The following is a 24,530-nucleotide window of genomic DNA, read 5'->3' as shown; positions in this document are numbered from 1 at the left end:
ATGTGGTTCTTGGATTTTTGGTCATTGAACTCGTGATCATTTTGACCCCACAGAGTGAGATCTTGCGTGGAACCCCAGATGGAGGGAGATTATTAGTGATCTTGGATGTCTTACATTTCCTAATAATTCCTCCCACAATTGATTTCTTCACACCGAGCTGCTTACTTATTGCAGATTCAGTCTTCCCAGTCTGGTGCAGGTCAACAGTTGTGTTTCTGGTGTCCTTAGACAGCTCTTTGGCCATAGTGGAGTTTGGAGTGTGACTGTTTGAGGTTGTGGACAGGTGTCTTTTATATAGATAACGAGTTCAAACAGGTGTCATTAATACAGGTAACGAGTGGAGAACACATGATCCTCTTACAGAAGAACTTACAGGGATGTGAGAGACAGAAATCTTGAACAAATACTGTTTTCCACCATAATTTGTAAATATATATTCTTTAAAAATCAGACGATGGGATTTTCTGAATTTTTTTTCTCATTTTGTCTCATAGTTGAGGGATACCTATGATGAAAACTAAAGGCCTCTCTCGTTTTTTTAAGTATGAGAACTTGCACAATTAGTGGTTGACTAAATACTTTTTTGCCCTACTCTATATGTATGTTGTTGTTCATCTTTCGACACATCCTGTTTGGGGTCGCCACATCAAATCAGCTTCTAATGATCTGCACGTTTGGTTTGGCAGAGAGTTTTATGCCAATCTTGACACAACCTTGTGTTTTACCCGGGCTGGGGACGGGCGCAGGGAGACCCAGCCTCAGTTAGGCAGTAGAGTGAACCTACACTGGAATCAGTTCATGGCGCCCCCTGGGAGACGAACGCCGGTTTCTAATGCGCCTGTCCTATACGCAGCCAGCTGAGCCATCCAGCTACCTCAGATATCTCGGTGTAGGAAGCAGAAACATTGAGGGGCCTCTGGTGACATGAAAGATGGCTCCAAAAACAATCTCTTCCTGGAAGAGGAAGTTTAGCACTTTTGCGTGAGGAGAAATTTCCTAAACTTTAGGAAACCCTTTCAAGAATTATATTTAGAACTATCAGCTTTTAAGCCTTATACGCAAATAAACTGTAACTGTGCAAGATGAGCTTCAAATGGGACGGAGAACGTTAATCATTTTATTCAATATTAACAAGTGTTCAAATTTGTATAACTACATCCATTTACAATGGAACTTTAACTCTGGAGAAAAAACAGTGAAATGCCACTTTTTCTCTGTGAATCAGTTGATGACATCAACAGTTTTGGTATATCAAAGTGAAAAAAGGTTGAAATCTTAAACGGGGGTTCCGGTTGAGGACTTCCGGCTATAATAATTACAGCTATTATATATTGGCATCGCTATTTTTAATAATTTGTTTTTCTTATCCCTACAGTTACTCTGACATCTTTCAGACATTTTCAGACTATTTGATTCTGTTATTTCTTGCTTGAATTTCCTTTTCTCTGAATAGTTTGTTAACATTTACGCTGTTGCTAACAAGCTAAAACCTCCGTTTGCTGTTGGGTTCACTCCAGGTTCAGAGGAGCGTTTACAATCAGACTGAGGGGAATGAACCTCTTGGTCCAGTTGTTTCCATGACTGAGAGGAGAAATGTTCTGCAGAAGATGGCGATGGCTCAGACAGGTGTGGAACACTCACTCCCCGCTGAGCTCAGACCAGGAGAGGAACTCCGTGAGGAGGACATGTGTGTGTGTGCGCCTGTCTATGTCTATCAACTGTTAAAGGACGTCAGCAGCAGCTGTGACTGGCGGCGCGACCACACACTCACCAACGGCTGACACACATGGAGGCTCACACGCAACTGGTCTTTGAGGCTGCACGGTTCCTCTGAACGTTTGGATTCATCAAAGGATTTTTTTGCTTCAAAGAAGTGGTGGAGACAAATCTCTTTTGATCATCTGGGTCCAGGTTTCCTCTGGATACCCCGGCGTTTGACTCATGAGTCAAGCTGAGCTGTAAAAGAGGATTGCACCGCTCGGTCTTGTGGACGCACCGGCTCATGGCAGCTGCACAAGTCCAGCGTCTAAACTTCAATCTGCTTTTTGATCTCATTTCTTTTCATGGATGACTCACGCTGAGTAGTTCTTTTTTTCCCAGTTTTGCGATGCTGAAGAATCTGCAGTGCGTCTGCCTCGACCCTGCCCCTTTCAGGTCTCAGCCAATCAGACGCAACATGGAGGAAAGAGCCATCCGGTTTGAGTTAGAGCGCCAGGCCTGCCAGAGTCTCAGGAAAGGTGGGATACCAGCTTTGCTTTGACTCCTCCAACATCAGAGATGTCATAAATGTGTAATGGGACGGGACTGAAGGGTCCGTTTGAGTGTTCAATCTTCCAAACTGAACAGGTCTTCCTCCAGGTGCCATCCAAGTTTATTTTCAATGCTGACCGGATCAGGTGGTCTCCATGTGGCTGGGTTACAGTTGGGGCTCAGCCAGCTGGTTTGCAGCTTTGCCCTTTGAGTGTGTGAACTCAGGAACCTGCAGTGCAGTCTAAAAAAAAACTGTGGTACAGAAGGATCAGAAAAAGGATTTAAATGTGCTCAAACAAACCATCAAAAATCAGTTAAAAACAAGAATAGAAAAATCTTTCGCTTTGAAGATTTCTCCTTCAGTTTTAGTTTGCTGCACTTAATGGGAGTTATGGGAAACGTTTACAATAGAATAGAATAGAATAGAATAGAATAGAATAGGGCTGCCACAAATAGTCGATGACTTGACTATTGAAATAGTCACCGACTAATTTAATAGATGATTAGTCGTTTCCTCGTTTTTTTCTTAATTTGATCTCAGCACCACAAAATACACTTTTCATATATTTTGAGTCAGTCAGACCAAAACTTTATATTTTGTGAAAAATACTTTCAGACGCCGACCTCATTTGATCTAAGTCTTGTAATGCTACAAAGTGATAAGGAAAGAAGCGGCATGGTTCATTAAAGGTTTCATAGACTTAATTGTCTCTTCTCTTATTTAGTTTAAAGCAAATGATGGTTAAAATGTGTGTTTTACCTCCAGTTTACGCATGACCCGATTAGTCAACTAATCATAAAAATAATCGGTGATTAGTTGAGCATTAAAATAATCGTTTACAGCAGAATTGAATAGAATAGAAAGCCTTTATTGTCATTATATGTTGTATAGTGAAATTTAGGTACAATTTTCTTCAGTGTGGATGGTCAATACAGATAAATAAAGACACAAAGGTGCAAAAAATTAAAAGAAAATGTGCTAGAATTTCCACGTTCAAAGTCACTTCAATCAAGATGTTGTGGAGTTTATTGAAGGTGGTCTTAGTTCCTACAATGAGAAGTTCAGTTTTATTGCTGTTTAGTTTCAGAAAGTTTGCAGTGAACCAGGCAATTGGAGAGGGAGGCAGTAGGGAAAGTGGAATCAGGCTTGGAGGAGAAGTAGGGCTGGGTATCATTCACATAGCAGTGAAAGTGGATGTTGTGTTTCTGACCAAGGGGGAGAAGGTAGATGATGAATAGCAGTGGCCCCAGGACAGAGCCTTGGGGCACACCTGTGGTGACTGGAGCTGTTGGAGATGTGAAAGATCCAGTTGAGGGGTAGGTTAGAGATGCTGATGTTTGAAAGTCTTTCTAGTTGGATGGGGTGTGAGATAGTGTGAAAGGCTGCAGTCAGATCAAGTAGGAGGAGGACGGAAAATAAACCAGAGTCAGAAAGTCATTAGTAGCCTGTACTGTCTAGTTGACGGAAGCCAGACTAAAGACTAAATGTTTCTTTTTTTACATACTTTTCTCATTTTATTGTTAAAATACTGGAAGCCTTGTGAATAATAATGGAAGTGCATTCTATTATGTGCTTGGATCTCTGCACATATCTGAAAAAAGCAGGTTTATCTGATCCAGCTCAGTGTTGATAGGTGCCTGGCAGGCTGTATGACAGTGTCAACAACTCTTACTATGGAGCTCTGTTTGACCCATTTTCTATCACTACCTCACTCCTGCCTGAGGAGGACTTCTGCCAGTCTATTGACTTTTCTGTTTACATCCACATTAGTTCTTTTTTGTCATGTCCAGTGATGGGAGGCTAACATTCTATAAAAGTGGTCCCCATCTCCCCGGCACCAGTTTGTGGGACAGTTGGTATCAGTCTGCAGGGAAAAATAACATGATTTATAATATTTACGTTTCATTTAAAAACTGATTCTGAAGGAAGTTTTTTCCTCTTCTTGGCCACTTTGTACCTTTTGGGGTACTAGAGCCTAACCCGGCTACTGCTGGACGAAGGCAGGGTATACCCTGGACTGGTTGTTAGTCTGTCGTAGGGCCACAATCACACACCCGTTCACACCTAGGGGCAATTTAGAGAAACCAATTAACCTATGAAGCATGCTTTTGGACAGTGGGAGGAAGCCGGAGTCCCCGGTGAAAACCCACTCATCCAAACTCCACACAGAAAGGTCCCTAGTTGGTGGTTCTGTTTCAGATCCCCCAGCTGGGATTTGAACCGGGGACTTCTTGGAGTGAGGCAAGAGTGCTAACCACTGCAGCAGCGTGCAGTCATCTGAAGGATTCTTTGTAACTAGATTTGTCTCATTCTTGACATTTGTCTATTTGTCATCCAGAGAGAGCTCCGAGTAGAGTCGCTTCTCCTCCACATCGAGAGGAGCCCGTTGAAGTGGCTCTGGGATCTGGTCTGGATGCCTCCTGGACGCCTCCTTGAGAGGTGTTCCGGGCACTTTCATTTTAAATGTACAATATCCTTTATCTTCCAATTGTGTCCCATTTCTTTTTGACGGCTTCTCCAATATCCGAAAAGTCTAACAGCTGTTCTTTACTGTTAGACGCTGGTCTCTAATAGTAGCCCGGCTCTTTGAAGAATCCCCCCAATCCCCGGGCACAGTCGTGCAGATGTGGGGTATTTATGGTATTTGTGGTGTGAGCCAGTGTCGCGATGGCCAAGAAGTGCTCCTTCAATTTAGTGTTTAAACATTGTGCGATGGGAGACGCCAAAGAACGTCCTGGTGAGGCATCTGCTCAACAATTTGGGGTGGATCTTAAATGTATTAGAGAATGGCGGAAACAACAAGTAAAAGATTTCCCAGTGGAGGCGCAAACGAAGTGAGTGACAAATTAGAAGAACTGGTTTGAGCATGGATTTTTGAGCAAAGACGAAAAGGTCCGCGTGTCTCGTGTGAAAGTAAAGAGGATTTTGATATTGAGATTAATGATGCTTCTTAGAGAACAGGAACGCTCACAGCCAGAGCTAATCAGAACATAATACAATGTTCTCATCATTTCAATAAATCCTGAAAGAATCATTGGGTGTTGCCTGCATTTTTCGACTGAATTTCCCAGAAAAATGAACTCATCAGCCGTCACTATTCTGTCTGTGATGGAAGACAGACCGTTTTTTAAATAAACGCCGGGCAGGCTCCAACAGTTTTGGACTTAACGCAGAGGCCTCACTTAGAAGATATACGAAAAAAGCATGATAGTGCCACTACCGTACTTCATTGTGAGCGATTGTGCATGAACAAGACATATGTTTATTTTTGATGAATTATAGGTGTTTGATTTCAGTTTGATATGAGCACAGCCCCTTTTAAAGATGTTTTGAGTGTCTCTCATGTGGTTTTTGAATTTTTCTGTTTCTAAGTGCGCCACCATGCAGCTCGCCACCCTCTAGCTGTTGTTTGCCACCGTCCAAAAACCTGCTTCATAGAGGATTTGGTTACTCTAAATTACCCTTAGGTATGAATGTGTGTGTATTGGTGTATATTGGTATATCCTGCCTTTGTCCATCAGTAGCCGGGTCAGACTCCAGCACCTCCGTGACCCCAAAAAAGGAAAAGTGGGTAAGAAGATGAGTAAATGTGTTTCTAAACGTGTTTATTGACGGCAATTGTGAGATTTTTTAATGACAAGCCTTCCTTACCTTTGAGATATTTGTAAATGTATATACAGGGGGGTGTTCCCTGGCTCTATGACAGCTTGGACAGTTTCCAGCCCCCTGTGACCCCGAACATGATGAAGTGGAAGGAGGGGGCCAGGGGCCATTAAAATTGCTCTTAGTCTGCATGATCTGTTGATGAGTAAATATAAGCTCTCTGCTATGTAGTGGCATTTCAGCAATGAGCACACGGTCCCAGAATAGATTCAGTATCAGCACGTTGCATCACTTTCCTGCTGCCCCGAGGGCACAAACCATTTGCCTCAAACACAAGTGTCCCTGTGGAGCTTTGGACACGCTGTGCGCACGGTCATGTTCTATGATTATGCGTAAATGTTCACACCACGCCGCTGCAGGCAGCAACCGGAAAATGTGCTGCCTTTGTTTGTTCAACGTGTGTGACCGCGGTTTGGTTTGCCTGCAGGAAGAAGAGCGAGGGATATCAAAGGCTTGTGAGTTTAGATTTATGTCAGAAACACACTTTGAGCTACAAATGGGAATTAATAGAGGGTCGTTGAGTTTAGAAAGTACGTCCCTGACAGGATTGTTGAATCCTACGGACATTTGCAAATGAAAACGAGAGGTGTGAGCATCTCAGAGCAAAAAGAATACAAACTGTGTTTAGTTGGTGAGGAACAACCAGGAGGATGGTTGGATAATCTCCATGCATGAAAATGATAGTTCATCAAAAGAGCAGCTATTTGTGTAAAGTGGTCATATCGCTAGAAAATGTAAGTTGTGACCATAAAAGTAACAGTTTTTCCCATTTCGAGCTTCAATTTAAGTATTTATTTTACAATTCTGAACACTTTAATTAATGTAGCTCTTGAAAACAATAAAAAACTACTATTTTTGCCCTATTTTAAGTACATTTTGCTCACTGAAACTTCATGGTGACTATAGTAGTTACTGTTTAATAACATTTTTAAGCTTTAATAATTGGTGTTATTCTGAAAACCTTTCAAATGCCAGTTTTGAAAGGGTTTAAGTTATTACCATTTTTCCTCCATTTGTGCTTTATTATAAGTGTTAAAACTGTGAACAATTTGCTGTAAATATCAACTTTAAAATGTGTTGAGTTTGAGTTCAGAATGACAATTTTTAAAACTTTAAAACTGTAACTTTGATAACAATAGGGGGCCTTCATTTTGACACGTGGTTTAGGTGGTGCAAAATAAGTAACATCCAATCTGTCGATGAGTCATCCTCTAGAGATTAAAGCAGCGTCTTCACCCAAGATCGTGCAACTTCTGCTTCCATATCTTATTTTCATTGGCATTTTTTTCTTTCTATATATTTTATGTTATGACTATATTTTTTATGACATCTTATACATTAGTTGTTTAAAACTTGTAATCCCTTAAAAATCCTCTTCAAAGAGCAGATTTGTGTTGAAGAAGCACTATTATGACCAATTGTCATTGTAAACCTACAAAATAAAGCACCTGCTAACTAAAAAATTAGTCTCAACATTTAATGTTTTCAAGCAATACTTGAAAAACATCATAATATTTTAATTCCTTTATTCTTAACTTAAAATAATCCTTCTACTTCCACCTAGACTGGTGTAATCTCCACCTTTAGCCAATGAAATCTGGCGACATCTTGCTGTCTGCAGACAGGTCCCTCTTATTCATGCTACCTTTGTAGAATGACACTAAATCACACAATAAGCTCTTGGTAACTCACTGCATTCCTACCTTGTTTAGTTCATTCTGGGTCAAGTGATCCTGACTTAAGTATGACTTTGTGCTAATAGATAACCGATGTACCAATTGGAGGATTGAAAAAGGACAACAATTTTAAGGTTATAATTCCAGATCCATTAAAAGTACAAGAATTAAAGAAAAAAGTCAGATGGCTTGAATTGGCGTGGAGTCCGCTGTTATGCGGTCGCTGTGTCGGTCTGTTGTGGTGAAGTGAGATCTCAGCCAGAAGGGAGGCTCTGAATATACCGGTCGATCTTTCTTCCAATACTCATATGGTCATGAGCTCTGGTCAATCACCAACAGAATAAGGTCCCAAATACAAGTGGCTCCCTCCTCAGGGTGGCTGGGTGAGAAGCTTGGCCATCCAGAGAGAGCTCAGAGTAGAGCCGCTGCTCCTCCAGATTGAGAGGAGCCAGTTGAAGTGGCTCAGGCATCTGATTCAGATGCCTCCTGGACGTCTCCATGGGGAGGTGTTCCAGGCATGTCCCACTGTGGGAAGGCCTCGGGGAAGACTCAGGACACACTGGAGAGACTACGTCTCTGGCGCCTCAGGATTCCAGCAGAGAAGCTGGAGAAATTGGTAAGGGTGAGTGAAGTCTGCGCATCTTTGCTTAGATGGCCGTCCCTCTAACCTGACCTGAAAATGGATGGATAGTGGTCAAGTTCAGACTCTTTTAGGAGTGATTGTTGATAGTTCGCAGGTAGGTGGAGCCAACAAAATGTACTTAGACCCTCCTAATTGTTGTTGAATGGAGCAGAGTGGACTCAAGTCTAGACAGTTGTACCACTTTAGGGGTCGTGCTCAGAGGAGGTCAAGGATCATCAAACCAGTCCCCGCAGTTCACTGAAGAGTGTGCTTCCTCATGTTATTGGTGTTGTGTGGATGGTGTGAGAGCAAACAAGCAATCTGCAGTCTGCAAATGAACTCGAAGAAACCCAAAGCAAAGTGGACAATAGAAAACCTGAAAAAGTCTCCAAGTTGGACGTGGTATCGAAAAATATTGACTGTGCCCTGGAAACTAGCAGGACAAGCTGGTTTTCTTCCATCCATCCATCTTCCAAACTCACTCCATCATCCTTTGGTCCATTGTACAAGCGTTCTCAGAGGTCTTTTAGTTATAATTCTGCTGTTTTTAGCCAAAATAGAAAAACCTGTGTCGTTTTCTTGGCATAGTTTCTGCAGAGTGGCAGGAGTTCATTAGAAATTCACCTCTAAGTTTTGGGGGGACCGTTTTATCTATCATCCATTTGTTTACACTCTGTCTCACTAGCTTACAGCCCCTTACACCCCAAGGCTAACATAAGTGGTGCAACAAAACTGGTAAGCAATATTGGAGGTATGCAGCCGTACAGTTTTGAGAATGGAGAACGGAGGTTGTGGCTTGCCATTTGTAGGCGCTACATCACACCAACAAGCTTTTTCCAACTGCATTTCTTTTCTTTTGCTCCTGATTCACAACAATTTGAATAAAGAAATGCTCACAAATGCAAGTTTAGACATACTTTTATTTATATATGTTCTCCATCTAAAAAAAATGCTACAAGAACATGTTAAACACACCAAAAACACTTTTTTTACCTCTTTCAGGGTCATTCGGTTGTTGGAGCCTATCCCAACCTCTTGAACCTACTAGCTTGTTGGAAGCAGTACATCCCAACAAACAGCTGACGTGACATTTCCATGTCCGATCATGGTAGTCAAGCCTTATTTAACCAAGTTCATCTCACTGTCATGTGGACACAGAGGCGGAGCTACAAGAGAAAATGGCGGTCAGCATAAACCCTGCCCTCCAACTATTGAGTCAATATTAGCATCATTATTGACAAAGATGATAAAATCTTCAAAGCAACCATCGTTTAGCAAAAATAATGTTTGAAATGTGTATTTCTTATCCTTTCTTTTTCTAATGGCCTTAAACATTTGCCACCCTTCTATAGTCTTCTGCCTCCATATATACAATTTCTTGATCCGCCACTGGTCTGGAGGCTTACTAGTTTCTTCCTTTTCACATTCTTTTCATTTGTATACCAAAAACATTCCATGTCAGCATGTAGGATCTTCAGTGGAGGGTCAGTGGTGCATTTGTTTGCATGAAAGTGTCAGAGAGGGCTGGAATGGACGCTTGTGTTCAGCGTGTGACTTTAAAAGCTGACAAATGTCATATGTGTAACAGTTTGTGAAGTTTCAACTTCACAGGAAGTTGACTGGAAAACACTCCTCCAATAAAAAGAAAGTTCCCATTTGTCTTATTTATCATGTCACAGTTCATGAAGTTCCCTTCCTGCTGGTTATCAGTTCATGCTTTTGTTGTTGTTGTTGTTGTTGAACAAGTAAAACCGGAACTTCTCTGAAGACGTGAACGTTCTCTAAATAAGAAATATTAACTTCACAATTTTGTATTATTGTGTATTTTTTTACACTTTTGTGATGATCAGACAGTTGATGAGCTGCAGTTTTGATCTGAAGCTTGAAACAGGAAACTGCAGTGTGTGTGTGTGTTCTCGTGTATGCGTGGGACTTCCCTTTGTAGTGTGAGACACAAGCAGGGCTGATGTTTCAGATCGAGACCGCCACACATTTCCACTACAGCTTGCATCGAGGACAAAGCCTCAGCAGAGCTGCTTAAAGTAGATCTTCATGTATTGTTCTTTTTCTGTACAAAGTCACGATGCCGCTCCTTTGCTGTGGACTCAGGTAAAGGGCATGCAGGCTCTGGGAGGCTCCCATTCACTGGACTGTCACTGACTCCTGTGCTCTTCTCTTTTGTCTTCAGTTTTGCAGCTTAAACTGCAACAAAGAAGAACCAGAGAAGAACTGGCAACCCAGGGGATGATGCCACGTGAGTACACGATACCACAATATGCTAACCATCAAAACGGTTTCAAACCTCTTTTTATCAGATCATTACTAGAAAACAAGTCTATAAACGGATTAGTTGGCATATAATAAATCAGGATCAGTTAAGCTGCAACCTTTTCAAATCACCTAGTGTGTTTTTTGTTCTTTTTGTGAGTCTGACCTGTCGTTGCGGTCTCTCCTTCCGTCAGCGCTGTGAGAATCCGTCTTGCTGCTTCAGCTCCATCTCAACTGCCGTGTAGTGATTTGGATTGTGGTTAAGACGCTGCTCTCGTCTCCTGACAGACAGTTTCAGTCTCCAGAGCGATGTGCATCAAAGTCACACCGCAACTGTTTTCATGACCTTTCATTCATTTTCAAGGAAACTCTGAACCTTTTCTTTCCTGACCTTTATTTCTAAAAAAAAAAAATTGATTTTGCGCCACTTGAGAGCTTAAATGATGTCTGATATCGTAATGTAATCTTTGGAGGCGTCCGTTTCTACTTTATAATGAGTTGTCACACAGGAAGTGATTTGTGTTATCTGCCAGGATGTCTCTCCGCTCTTTCAAGAAGTTGGCTCTTGAATGAGCAGTTTAGAAACTTTAACGCGGTCGTGTCTTCACTCGTTCTGCCTCACAAAAACACAGCTGCCAGTTCTTATCTCCACGCACAGACAGTCGGAATGAAAGAACCTCGTTTGGCTTTAGAGCCGCTCCAAAATGGAACGCACAAAACCCAATTTGCTAACAACGAGCGAACAAATGCTGCTGTTGGAGTTTTTATCGTCCTGCGAGAGACGTTTCTGTGAGTGTCAGTGAGCTGGGATCTGGTTGGCTGGAACCAGATCTACTCTTTAAGCAATAAGTGGGAAAAAGAAATAAAAATGTTTATTATGAGAACTAACCCGGCTAACCGACCTGAATTAATAAAGGTTTGTGTGTAAAAAAAACAGATTCATAAAATAGATTGGTAATCAATCAAGCAGATAAAATAACATGTGGCAACATGACCTTAAATTTATGTTAATCGTCTTAAATACATATGCTGTATGACTGTTTAGTCCAAATTAAAAAAATGTTAATAGGGTAGATGCAAACTGATTACTGTAACACCTTAAATGGGATTTTTTAAGCATAAAACAGTTATGTGCCTACTATGACAATGTTTTATTTACAGTTCCACTCCAACTCTATTCTTTTGTATAGTAAAATCGTTCTCATTTATGTTTATATTATGATTATGAATTTTTAGAAAAAATTTAAAAAGTCTGTTGTTTTTTAAGACATTTTATGCAGTAGCTCATTAGAAAAACATTTCTGTGTTGTGGGCGGGACTGTTGACACAAAACCCCTCCCCCTTCCTGTCGCTGAGAGCTTTGTTTGCGCGAGCTTCTAGCCTCAAGTAGCAAAAATACAGACGAGCAATACTGGATCAATCCACTCAAACAGTTTGGAGTCAGAATTGTAATTCGCTCCAGCACGAGTGTTGAAAGCCCCCCATGTCTCGCACGCCTAAGTGTGAGCGGGGGAGGGGGAGAAGGGTCTTTGGAACGCTGATTTTAGTTGCTAAAAATTTAATGTAAGCATATTGTTAAAGATGTATGGCTGGATAGCTCCTATATTATTCACCATTTCTGTTGTATCGCTAATGCTAGCTTAGGGTTGTTAGCGGTTCTAAGCTAGCGGGAGAGAGTGTAAACAAAGGGATGATGGGAAATGAGTGCTTGCTAACTTACAACATTCACACTCAGGTGCAAATTACATGTTTCTGCAGAAACTATGTCCTAGAAGATGACATAGGTTTTTGATTTTGCCTAATGACGGCAGAATCTTAATTAAAAGACGACTAGGAACGTTTTTACGAGATCGGTCTGGTTATTCTGTCAGGAATGGGTACTTAGAATGCAAGAGATCAGGGTTCTCTGGAATTACTTTTAATTGTTTGAGGTTTTGGTTTGTTTGTAACTTAAACCTCATGAAGTTTGTTGTTTTTGCAACTCTTAACATTTTTTGTGGGGCCATAAAGCAGACATTTTCTCACATTTAGCTAGTTTGATCATCTAAATTTAGCTTTGGAGAACCTCTGATACCAAAAGAGAGACAGGCTAAACTGTATTTTTAAGCATAAAGCAGATATTTTTGCCTTTTTCGGATACTTGCTCTATTAACTTTAATGCATTAGTCAAACAGTTACGTATATATGAGGAGAAGTTTATCATTTGCTGTGTTTGTTTTTTATCACAAATATAGGACAGTCGACCTAAAACAGCTGTCATGTCACACATAAGGCCAAAAAAGCCACAGCCTGAACATAAAAAGGCCATCGTGCCAGAGGAAGCGTTTGCTGCTCAATCTTCTCAAAGTTTAAAGACCAGCGATGCTGTTAGCCACTCATGCACATAATAGGGTCCTTTCTCTTTGACCTCACCCCAGCGCTCTCTGTTTCCTCCTCTTCATTTGCCCCTCGGTCTGTTGTTCCATTTTTCTTCCAGCTGCCTCTCCTCGTTTATCGTCCCGCTGTCCGGTTTTTACCGTTCTCCGTCTTCTTTAGGTCTATTCCTGTGCTCTTCACGTTCAGCCTGTGATTCTACAGCGCTGTGCTCATCCATCCGTCCCCGTCCTCGATCCCACCACTCATTTCCGATTTCGCTGACTGACAGGCAGGTTCATGCGCCCGCGAGGAGGCCGCCCTGGTGGTGGGGCCGGGGTTCTGGGGGGGTGATGATGTCTCCAGGGTGTGGAGCGCACGCCGGCAGCGCGGCAGTGCTCAGTGGCGTGAACTGAAGCTTGAGCAGGTACCAGTAGTCTTGCTCCAGGTTGCTAATCCAGCAGCAGCGCTCTGTGAGTGTGTGCGGCGCAGCGAGACGGCGTTAGGACAACAACACGTTTCTGTTGTGTTGGATAAAATCATTGCAAGACTCTGAATTTACAACACCTACTTGATCATTCCTGTTAAAATGCCTCACACTTTTATTCACCTGAAACAAATGAAAAACTCTGATCAAGCACACATTGGACCTGAACTGCATGAGAGAAACTAAAAATCTCCTTTAACCATATATAACAATTCAGGTCATTTTGATACAGGCAGGTCTGAGCCCTTCATCTCATTAAAATGATGAAAACTCTCCTTCAAAACCCCTTGAATATAACTTGGTCCATGTTTTCTACCCTGTAGTTGATCATCACTCCACTAGAGGCACTAGAAAGACTTTTCCTGCTAATTTCAAAATGGCTGCCTCCGCGAGATCTCATAAACACTTTTGGTGGGAAAAGTTTTCCAAAATTTTCCAAATTCCTAGTGAGAAAAACTTGAGGGCCTGAGCAGGGTCATCTTAATGAAAAACCAGAATGTAATTTTGGAATGTGGACATTGGGTTTAAGAAAACTTAAAATTTGCAATTGTTTCAAACTCCAAAGTACACATTGTGAAATTAGAGAAAATGTTGAAAATTAGAAAATAAAAAAAGTTTAAAATATTGAAATTTTGTATTAATAATAATAGTAATAAATAAACAAATTAATAATATTAATAATTTTATTTTTACCAGTTGCTGTTTTGTATTTTTAACTTTTATTGAGGCCCTACGACAGACTGGCGACCTGTCCAGGGTGTACCCCGCCTTCGTCCATCAACAGCCGGGTTAGGCTCCAGCACCCCCGCGACCTCGAAAGGGACGAAGCGGTCAAGAAAATGATTGAATGAATGAATTAGCTTTCATTTATTTAATTAATTTTTTATTCACTTTCAGTCCTCAGTCGACAGAATCAATTTATTCCCCATTCCCCATTTTGTAGTACTGTTCAAACGTACAATTCCAAAATCGAATGTCATAGAAATCTCCCAGAATTCCCAGCAAAAAGCTATTGTGTATCAATGCTTGCTAGATTTGGGAATATGGACCACAATGCATTGTGCTTGAACAGTTTTTGCACAAAAAATGTGGGTGTTTTTTTAAAAAGACATTTATGTTTTCGTAATCAGTACCAAATTGGTTTATAAATAATCATCGTAAAATACTTTTATAGATCAGGTTTTCACTTTGTGAAATCGGTGACGTCATATTTGCAGTTTAATAAAAAGGTAGAGATTGCTTTTAAAATCCAGGACACTGTTCCTGTACTATTTTAGTAGTTAGGGATTAGGGTGGGAATTCCAATGGATCATAATTGATACTATAATTCAAAAAGTGCAAAGTGTTATCAAAGGGTTGAAAAACTACCCTAATTCCAAAGATTTGTCGATAGAATTATCAACAACTTAGAAATTTTCAACCAGCATAAGAAATCATCTATAGCGAGTGGCGAACACTTTCTACAACTTGAACAAAGTGATTATCTTGGGACTCTCTTGTTTTGACAGTCCAGTATTGATTTTAAGAAAATTGTTGACGAATCTCTCCACCCCCATGATGACATCTACAGTCAGTCATTGACTTCCAGCCGACAGTTGAGACGGTGTTGGTGGAGCTCTACTCTGCAGCCAGAGGCGCCTGACAGAGCACCACAATCTGTGCTGAGTGATCAAAAGTTATTTTATACTTGGCCTTGGAGAGGAAAGTCTAGGCCTCCTTGCCAAGACCTTACTGCCCTCATGACCCAAACCCTGAGGAGCTCCACAGAATGTATGGAGCTATCAGTTTTGTTGGTAGTTAGGCTACTTTCTGCAGAAAGTTTCTTGCCAAACTTTCATGATATCTTCTTATTTTTTTATCATAAAATTATACTGAAACCACTGACTGTATAAGAGAACTGGACTGAGTGAGTGTGACCTCATCCATAGAAAATGGCTTACTTCCAGCTCCAACAAAATAAGGTAGCTATTTTTGCGCGATACAGCCAACGCCAAGTTGGAACCAGAAATGGTTATTAGGAGGTGATTCGTCCAAATCTGTCATCGTCATCTGTCAGAGTCATCGTTTCTATGGCAACCATTCTCGCCAATCAGGGGTGAGCTTATTAGAAGTTTACAAAGTCTATCAATCAAAAGTTTTGAACGTTCGACATGAGACCACATTCTTGTATTGAGGCATCCAATTAGTCAGTTTACCATTTTAATTTGTTGCAATAAAGAATTATCAAGAACATGTTGAAAAAATGTGAATGGTGTGAATGGAGTGATTTTTAGTGGGAGGGGTCATTTAGTCTAACTCTTACAGTCAATGGTTCAAACTCAGCGGCTAATTTTCTATGACATTTCTTTCCTGATGCCCTGACAGTTCCCTCTTGACTGTTGGTATTTTCCTGTGTCTTCCTTTAGTTGTTCTGTTTCTTGTCTGTGTTACAGCCTTTGGTTTTGCTTTTATCTGGTCAACATTAGGGATCTTTGAGTTCCTGATTTTCTGCATATCATGCTTACAGTTCTTCCAACTTCCCGTTCATAATCACTAAAATGTAAAATACTTAACTTTAAAAAATGAACTCTTGCAGCTTGATATAAAGTGCAGTTTATCACCTTGTCACTAGATTGTCCAATAATTACTGTAATAATTACTAGGGCGCGTTTTGTGGAGCTCAACATTTGATTTTGTTTCAAACCTCAGACTTTATGTTGTACTGTTTTAACCTTTAGATCTGTAATCTTTAGAAATGTATTCCAAGTATTTAATCATACTTAGTCAGTTTTTATCCAAAATCACAGAATGTGTTATTTTCTAGGACATAGTTTCTGCAGAGCGGCAGTAGTAGTTCATCATCCATCTGTTTACATGCTCACATCCCCAACTTAACATTAGGATTGAAAAAAAAAGGCAAGCAATACAGGAGCTATCCAGTTTTGAGCCAGAGCTCGGACAAGGAAACCAAAGACGTACATGATATATTTGTCTGCACTTGGATTCACTGAGTGGAGCGTCGCAGGGGGATTGTGGGCCTCCAATTGTAGCACCATCGTCACATCTACACACACTTTTTAAACCATATTTTTTGGTCTGCTACTGATTCACTACGTTTAGAATAAAGAAAGTCAGAAATGCCATTTTAAGTTTAAGTTTCTTTATGAGTCCTTCATCATGAGAAAAATGACACAAGAACATGTTAAAAACACCATTAACACCATTTCCATTGGAGTGAATCTTTAATCGACACATAATCGCCAAATCCTCCAGTCTGGGATGATCCTCCTGACTTTGCTCCAGCATTTGTCAGGCTTTATCTTTTTTAAAGAGTAGCGTGTGCTTACTTCATGGAGACAATGAACGTGGACTGGATAGAAAAACTCAATAGGTCATGTGACCACACTTTTGTCCAACAGCTGTCAGTCGTTGGTCCATTTCCATCATTAATTGACTTCTTGAATAATCCTAGTTGCTGGACCTTAGAGCTCATAGCCATTGAGTTTAGGACCCATTTATCTATGTTCTAGAAGGTTTGGCAAAAAAAGTATTATATTGAAGGGGCCTACCATGATTTTCTTCAGCCTTCAGAGTGAACTATATCCATGTATATGATCATATATTACATTTGGACCACTAGGAAACAAAGAATGGATGAAATATTAGTGCTGCTGTCGACTTCATGACGTCATCCCAGAGAAAGCCGTGTCCCTCTATTTCAATAATCCAAACTTCTTCAAAGATTGATGCACATACGATGTATCTGCCCTTAGTCGCCCTGCCCATTGCGACACCGTTCACAACACAAACACGGGACCGGGAGTTGGGGGGTTCTTAAAGGAGCGCCGTGACTAAAGCATCAAACACCTGTTTGAGCTGGAATTTATGGCAGACAGGACACAATTTGAAAACATGCGGTATTCTACATCTAAAATGGAAGATTGTTTCTGATCGCCACTAAAGATTTAAAGACTTAGTACTGTTGCTAGTCTGGGGGCGGAGCTTGCTGCACAGACTCTTCCTGGAGGGAGCTGTTGGTATCGATCTTACGTCAGCACGGTTCCAACCGCTCGTTTCTGTGGGTATGGGAGGGGCTGCTGCAGACAGTGCAGATTTTTAGAGGATTACTCTTAAATGCATGAACAGATCAAAATGCCGCTCTGGGGTTCTTCTAGTGAGGAATGGACAGTAAAATGCATTTAAAACCTCAAAAAGTAGAATTTTCATGGTAGGACCTCTTTAAGAATCTTTGGGAGTTACAATGATATAACAAAATGTTTCTAATGATTTATAAGTCTATTGTCATGAAATATCTCAGGTCAGGGAGAAAATGTATTACCTATTGATCCGAGGAACAGGCTCTTACTTGAGTGCATTTAACTGCAGCATGAACACATTCATAATTAACAGACTCACAGAAAATCATGCAGAGCAGTTTGCAGAAATTCATCTGCTTCCGGTTAGCCCACTGGACTGAAATCATCAACTCCACCCTGAACTCAGCGATTTCTTTTTTTTTTTTACCTTTTCCAGCTGCTGCTGGAACAACAAGCCTATTACAAATGAAGTGTCTTTGCATTTAGAGCAAGCGTTCAGCGGGCTTGAATGGTTATCAGGAAAAGCTCGAGCTAAACGAGTGATAATCATCCCCATCAATAAAGCTATTCATTCTAGAATGAGGAAGTGCCGTTTAAAGCTGTTCTGCTGAGTCGTGTGACACTCACTGCTGTGTTCATACCTTCTCCCCTCTTCCTCTCCACTCTCCTTTCTGTTCTTCCAGCGCTTAAAAGTTCAGCTGCCTTCCACAAGCAGACGGGGAGCTTGGAGCGTGCATGGGTGAGTGCGTCACCGCTGAAGCGGTCACCGGAGTCAAAGCTCGTTCAAGCACTTTTTTTTCTCCACTTTTTTTTACGCTGCCTTTTGAGTAACTTGGTGGCATATGACATCATTAAAGCAAGTCTTGCATAATCCTGTGGTTCGAGAAAAAAAAAAAGAGAAGAAAATAGGATTTGAGATGAAAAATGAAGCCGGCCTTTGGGGTGTGAGGAGCAGAAGAAGCAGCTGCTGAAGCGGCGGCTGGCCCCGAGGCTACAGGTGCTTCATCTGTATTTATGAGACGCTACGTGGAAAGACTGCAGAGTAATCCAGCTGGATAATTAAGAGCTGCACTTTGGATGGAAATATATGGGAGCATATTAGAAATATGCAAATTACCGGATGAATGGTGAAGAGCTATAAGCAGTTTTATGCTAGCAGAAAGGTTAGATGAGTTGAGGACCTTAAAATAAACTTTGGAGCAGCAGCAGTTTGAAACCATATTTGTGGTGATTAGATGTGGTTTTAAACAATTCAAATGTTTCGATATTTTCATAAAGTCGGGGTTTTTGTTTTCTCCAGACTGATGAAGATCTCAAAAGGAAAATTAAGAGCAAGTCTGAACTCGACCGGAGACAAATCTTGGAGGGTGAGTCCCACACAGCGCCCCCTGCCTTTCAGAAGACTAGCGTTGTTGTTCTTACTAAGAACTTCTCCTCTGGGTGCGCTAGAGACTTCAGCAGAGCCTTCATTTCCGGCCATGCAGCTGAAGCGAGCTCGTCTCACCGACGATCTAAGTGAGAAGGCGACTCGCCGGCCGAGGCCGATGGAACTGATCCACAGAAACATCATACCTGTTCAGCCCAGAACCAAACAGGCCTCCGCGGGTAAGCCAGGAGAGGTTTTATTGTTCAATGGAGCTCATTTATGAAGAAACCAAGAGAATCTCAAATCACTAGGAGTAGAAAAAATACAAGTACAGTGGAGGAAAAAAATATTTGATCCCTTGTTGATGTTGAGAATTTCTTTTTTGATAAGAAACCAAAAACTCCGTAATAGATCGAATACTTCTACTGTATGTATTTGTGTGTGGTGGGCGGCAGGTACATCCCAAATTTTGGCATTACTGGAGTGTGTTTTGATTAGTAGATCAGTGGACCATTGGATGAAAAAAAGAAAAACTCTCACTTTACTTTGTTCCACTCAATCAGCCATATTTGGCACATTGTTGAGGTTGGTGGGTTTTCATTGCTATCCCGTCCCACTGAGTGGTCCCAGACCAAAGTTTCAAAAATGATCCTGTCCTGAGTCTTTCACCCTTACTCTTTGCTGGATGTCACTGTTTCTATCATCAAACTTGCCATGGGTTGTAATTCTCTCCATCATTACCATCAATATTTGATCGCTGCACTTTATATTTCAGCCAGGAAAGTGTGACTAGGAGCACTGATGGTTTCTGGGTAATATATATATTTTTTAATTTAGGTTATTGTAGGCATACTATCATAAAACCACAAAATGGTCCAGCGTTTTCTTAGTTTTGTCATCTAATGACTTTGAAAAATACTAATACATACGATATATAACTATTGTGTGTGTATATATATGTGTATATATATATAATACCCCGATTCTGGAAATACAGAGAACCTCCCCTGTCCTTGTCTCACCCCCCCACCCTGCGGCCAAAGAATGTCTGTTACCGATCCATACTCATCAAAACCATTTCTGATCATGCCTTGTAAAATATTTATTAAGAAACATTGGGGTATTGCCCAACATAAAGATTTTTTTTAAATTCAGAATGAAAGACTGTACAGCAGCGTACTTTATGACGCAGATGAGGAGTGTCACTCTGTCTCTGTGTCTTAAAACTAGTGGTGCGTGTTTCCTCCTTCATCAAATAAAGCAACAGGGCATCTTCTTCCAGAAGAGACTGGTTCCTTTCATAATAAACACCTGCTCTGGATGATATTTATCCTCTGTGATTATCTTATTCAGCATATCAAGATTTTTTTCAGTCACTTCTGAGTCAACTGATGCCATTTTTCCATGCAGGTGCATGGAGAGATAAATGGCTCAGCACATCGTTTGGACATAAAATTTTCATACAAGCGTCTTGATTTGTCGAGTTTTTGTAACAAAAATGAATAAAACAAAATCTGCAAATATGCGAAACCCTGAAATAAGAATAAGCAGGGGATATATATATATATATATATATATATATATTTATTTATTCATGCATTTATTTATCTTTTTTGTCCTTATGTCTTTGATACAAAAAATCAGTTTTTGCCATTCAACTGAAGACATGAAGACATAGGGCAAAGTTTCCTTCCATTAACTAGATTTTTTTCTTCTTGTGTTGAGCATCTTGTTTGTTCAAGCCATCAAAATCTATAATTCGGTTTTCTGTACATATACTGTATATCTAGTAATCTCATGGGGTTATTTGAAAAACAAGTCCTGCACAAGTCCTTCAAAGTCGGGAGTGAAACTTTGATGACTTTTCAATAAGTGTGACTGAAGTACATCCTGTGTATCCCTGCAGTAGGAAGGTGCAGGATGAGTTTAGAGGTGTAATATAAATCACAACACACCCACACTTTTAGACTCCTGACAGGACGTCCCTGCAGGCCCTCCGTTCTCCAGCCATCATCCAGCTATGGATGCTGGCTGCTCAGATGCCTCAGCTGTGCTTCTTAACCACATATGTGCACACATTTGTCCTGCAAAAAAATAGAAAAAACAACAAAGCGCACACACAGAGTGCACGCGCTCTCACGCTACCCCCGCCTCGTGGCTTCAAACGGCAGCCTCTGAGGGTTTGGAAAGGTTAAAGTGGAATACAGTGAATCATTTATGTCCTCTCATCTTTGCTTGACAGACGGGAGGTGAAGACATCAGTTCCATTTTGTCTGTCCGCTTTAAAGAGTCACATTGTGAAGACAATAAGACCTTGTTGACCGAGAAACCTTTAAAATGAGTCTTTGAGGGTTTGAGGAGCTTCTTCCAAACAAAAAAACACAAATTTGATTGGGACTAACACATGAATCTAAATAGAGAACATGACATTTATTTTCTGTGCTCAGTCTTGAGATGAAAGGCTTGGTCCAGCTGATGCTCTGAGGAGGAGTGCAGATATTCAATAACACCAAAAAAGCTCCTGGATTATCCATCTCTGTCACTGCTGCACAATAAACATAATTGTATTACTGACACTTTGTGCTGAGGCTTTAGGATTTAAAAAGTTGACATGCAGACGTGGCCCACAGAAAACGCAGCACGGTGGGTGGTAACTCAACGCATAATTGGACCAGCGGATATTAAATCAGCCTCACGTTGTGTTTTCATCATTGCCTGCTGATGGTGAATTAATGACCAGCGGTGTGCTTTCAATAGCCATCTCCTTTAGCCCAACAGAAAAAAAGGAGCAAATCAACCCATCATTGTGAGTTGTGGAAATACTGCAGTGTGTTTCTGTATTCATACCCCAAATGTAAATACAGATAGACAGTATACGCAGGTAGAGTCTCCTGTGTTAAAATATGGAAATATCTCCTCTGTTTGACAGAACATTCCCTCAGTTTGAAGTTTCAGTCGTTGAAAATCCTCTTTATTTGTAGACTGAGGGTCGGTTGCATAGATTTTCAGATAGCCTCTTTTTTTAAATTCAACTTCAGAAAGCTACCATCAATCAAATTCAGACACAGAGAGAAAAAATCCAGGCAATGAACCTACTGCAGCTCTTCAGGGAGACTTGAAGAGTTTTGACAGTCCTAGAGTTATCACTGCACAAGAATCTGCAAGGTGCAATAGTGTTCTAATTTTCTCAATTCATCAAAAAAGGGTCTTTAATTGAAGGGGAACTTTAATTTTCCTCTAACCCTTGTGCTATCCTAGGCATCTAGACCCACAAGAGAGCGCACTGAACTTTTTTTCAAGGATTTTTTATCTTCACTGGTGAAAATCCTGCCCACCTTTGTCATGGGCGGATCACACATCAACATAAGGGTCATCTGGACCCATGAGCACAAGTTAAAGGATGGTTAGAAACCATATCTAGTGGAGCCAATGCACTCTGCTATTTTAGCATTAGGGGGCTTAGAACACAATAAAGCTAAAGTCACAATTTGCTTCCATGTAAAATAACAATAACACAGATAAACACACTGACATTGCCAAGAACATTTATGGTAAAAATGAGGCCAACAGTAAGTGACAGTTTTGTTGAAATTAGATTGTCCACCCTGAGACTGGAAGGTTAAGAGTTCAATCCACAGCTATGTCAAAACAAAAACTCTAATGTAGCCAGTGGGGCTTTGACTTTTTTACTTTGAATTTACCAATCTTCCAATCAAAGACAAATAATCAAAAAAATGTATCTCCATAAGTCGCTAATATTGACATATAAAGTCATAAATATATAAAAAGATCTTTGAAACTAGAATGTAAATGAGCTTAATAAGTGTAAAGAGTGAATTGGTGATAGGTCCTTGTTGGAACTGGTCTCCTGAGTTAATTTGTGGAACTACCTAAATAAGTCTATTTGTACTATCGATCCAAACCTGTTTTTTTTTTATTTTTTAAATTTTTTTTTATTTAGATGAATGGATTTGGTATCCGAGATAACAGTTTTTAACCCATAGTTTCATCTTAGATCTTCAATTGAAGTAGCCTTTAAAGTGTCGGTTTGTGACTGCTCAATAATGAGCTCTTATGTGGTCTCAATGAGCATTTTCCACCAACTGACGGACCTTTTAGCACCTTTGCCCATTTTTGGAAAACTGGAGCTTAAATGATGTTAAACCTGGTCAGAAATGGTAACACCCAAAACCAACCAATGGATGATCACAAACCCTCTATCCATCTATGTTTTTTTTTTTCATTTGAATATTTGAATTAAATGCCGATTAATTTATCATTTAAATGAAAAGAAATAGAATGGCAATAATCATTTTTGAATGTAGTTTTAGTGACATGAAGGTCAGTGAGGGTCAACGCTGTAAATGCCCTTGTTGGTGAAAAACAATATTTTTGTTCTATTAAGGATTATACGGGAGGATGATACAAACAACAGCTGCGGTAGTCTAGCTGAGAGATTTTTCTCTCTCCCACATCTCCTCATAATCCCTCATCTTCCACTCAGATTTCCCAAAGTCCTCCAGGGAGAGCTCTTCAGGCGATGAGCACAGCAATGACAGTTTGTCTCCAGGACAGGCGGTAAGCCAGGAGTGTCCTCTGAGCTCAGGGCTTGTCCATTCTCCAACAGAGGACCTGTCACGCAGCAGCATCCCATCTCCGACTCAGGTACGATTGCCCTCCAAGAAATTGATTATTGGAGTTGCAACAGTGTAATAAGCAAAAGTCAAAAAGCACTTTTAGCATCAAAGCGAGACTTCAGTTCAGTCATGACACAAAGCTGTTGTGTTTTTAATCAGATGCCTCCATCAGGTCTTCATTTTCCACCAATTTGTGGTTCATTCAACTCTGTGAAAATGGCCAGCAGAGCGTTGGACTCATCAAGTCTCATGGGAGGTTCTAACGCTCACATCAAGGTGCGTCACATCCACTTAAAGTGCTAATTTTTGCATTGGATAGTATCAATATGCATCAACTTCTAATGAAAAATCGATGTAAATGTAAGTAAACGTGTTTCAAGTTCTGCATTCAAAACTCTGCCATTCATGCGTAGCTATGCAAGTTTCTATGACTGTTTTCGGGGCCTTTGTACAAAACGCATGGCCGCAGTCAAGGACTTGGATTTGGTATTGATGGTGACGTATTGGTGGTGTCCAACCATTTTAAAATTGATCTTGGAGGAGAAATTAATTCCGGTCTGTCTTTCATATATCGGAATAGAGCTTTGCAAGAAAAAACCTGGAGAAAGTTTTGCAAGATTTACACCGCTCTGACATTTTGCACTAAACTTCCTCCTACTGTAGGTGGCAGACATGCACTGGTAGACAGAGAAGAAGCCCTTCCCTTCTTGTCCAGTGTGAACACTATGGGCTAAAGGCATTCAATAACATGTTCTTGAATGGGCGTCACATGCCTGATTTTTCTGTAGCTGAAGGTTTACATAGCCTTTGGCTTATGTTTGAACTTATTAAAAGTAATCATTTGGGTCAAAGGCTACGTCTATTTTGCTGAACCTGCTTAATAACAATTTATATAATCCCAGTCTGAGTCATTTTAAACCTCATCTAGTCTATGTGACACTCATCACTGGATAATCATGATTATAGATGTAAAAAATTGCTCAAATCGAGACTAGATTTTTCCCCACAATGAAAAAAGGTAATAAATTGGTTCACCTTGGAGCATATTTTTTTTTGTATTTGCTATGACATCTCAGAATGAATAGTCCATATCCTATATTCAACAACATGCCTTTTTTCTTGTTTTTTTTTT

General features: G+C 40.5%; 1 protein-coding gene across 1 annotated transcript in view; it reads left to right on the top strand.

Annotated features, from left to right (window-relative positions):
• The first annotated feature begins 1,414 nt into the window (after positions 1-1,414).
• The window catches only part of LOC112146172 (myocardin-related transcription factor A), a 44,163-nt gene continuing 21,047 nt past the window's right edge, over positions 1,415-24,530 (top strand). The window contains exons 1-7 of the mRNA XM_036213335.1: positions 1,415-2,237; positions 10,401-10,466; positions 18,079-18,134; positions 18,696-18,762; positions 18,845-19,000; positions 23,266-23,426; positions 23,558-23,676. Of these exons, the coding sequence (XP_036069228.1) occupies positions 2,108-2,237; positions 10,401-10,466; positions 18,079-18,134; positions 18,696-18,762; positions 18,845-19,000; positions 23,266-23,426; positions 23,558-23,676 (755 nt within the window). The 5' untranslated portion in view covers positions 1,415-2,107. The remainder of the gene's footprint in view (positions 2,238-10,400; positions 10,467-18,078; positions 18,135-18,695; positions 18,763-18,844; positions 19,001-23,265; positions 23,427-23,557; positions 23,677-24,530) is intronic.

This window comes from Oryzias melastigma, linkage group LG8 (assembly GCF_002922805.2).
Source record: "Oryzias melastigma strain HK-1 linkage group LG8, ASM292280v2, whole genome shotgun sequence".
In the NCBI taxonomy this organism is placed as follows: Eukaryota; Metazoa; Chordata; class Actinopteri; order Beloniformes; family Adrianichthyidae; genus Oryzias; species Oryzias melastigma.
This window is presented reverse-complemented; position numbering and strand designations above follow the sequence as displayed.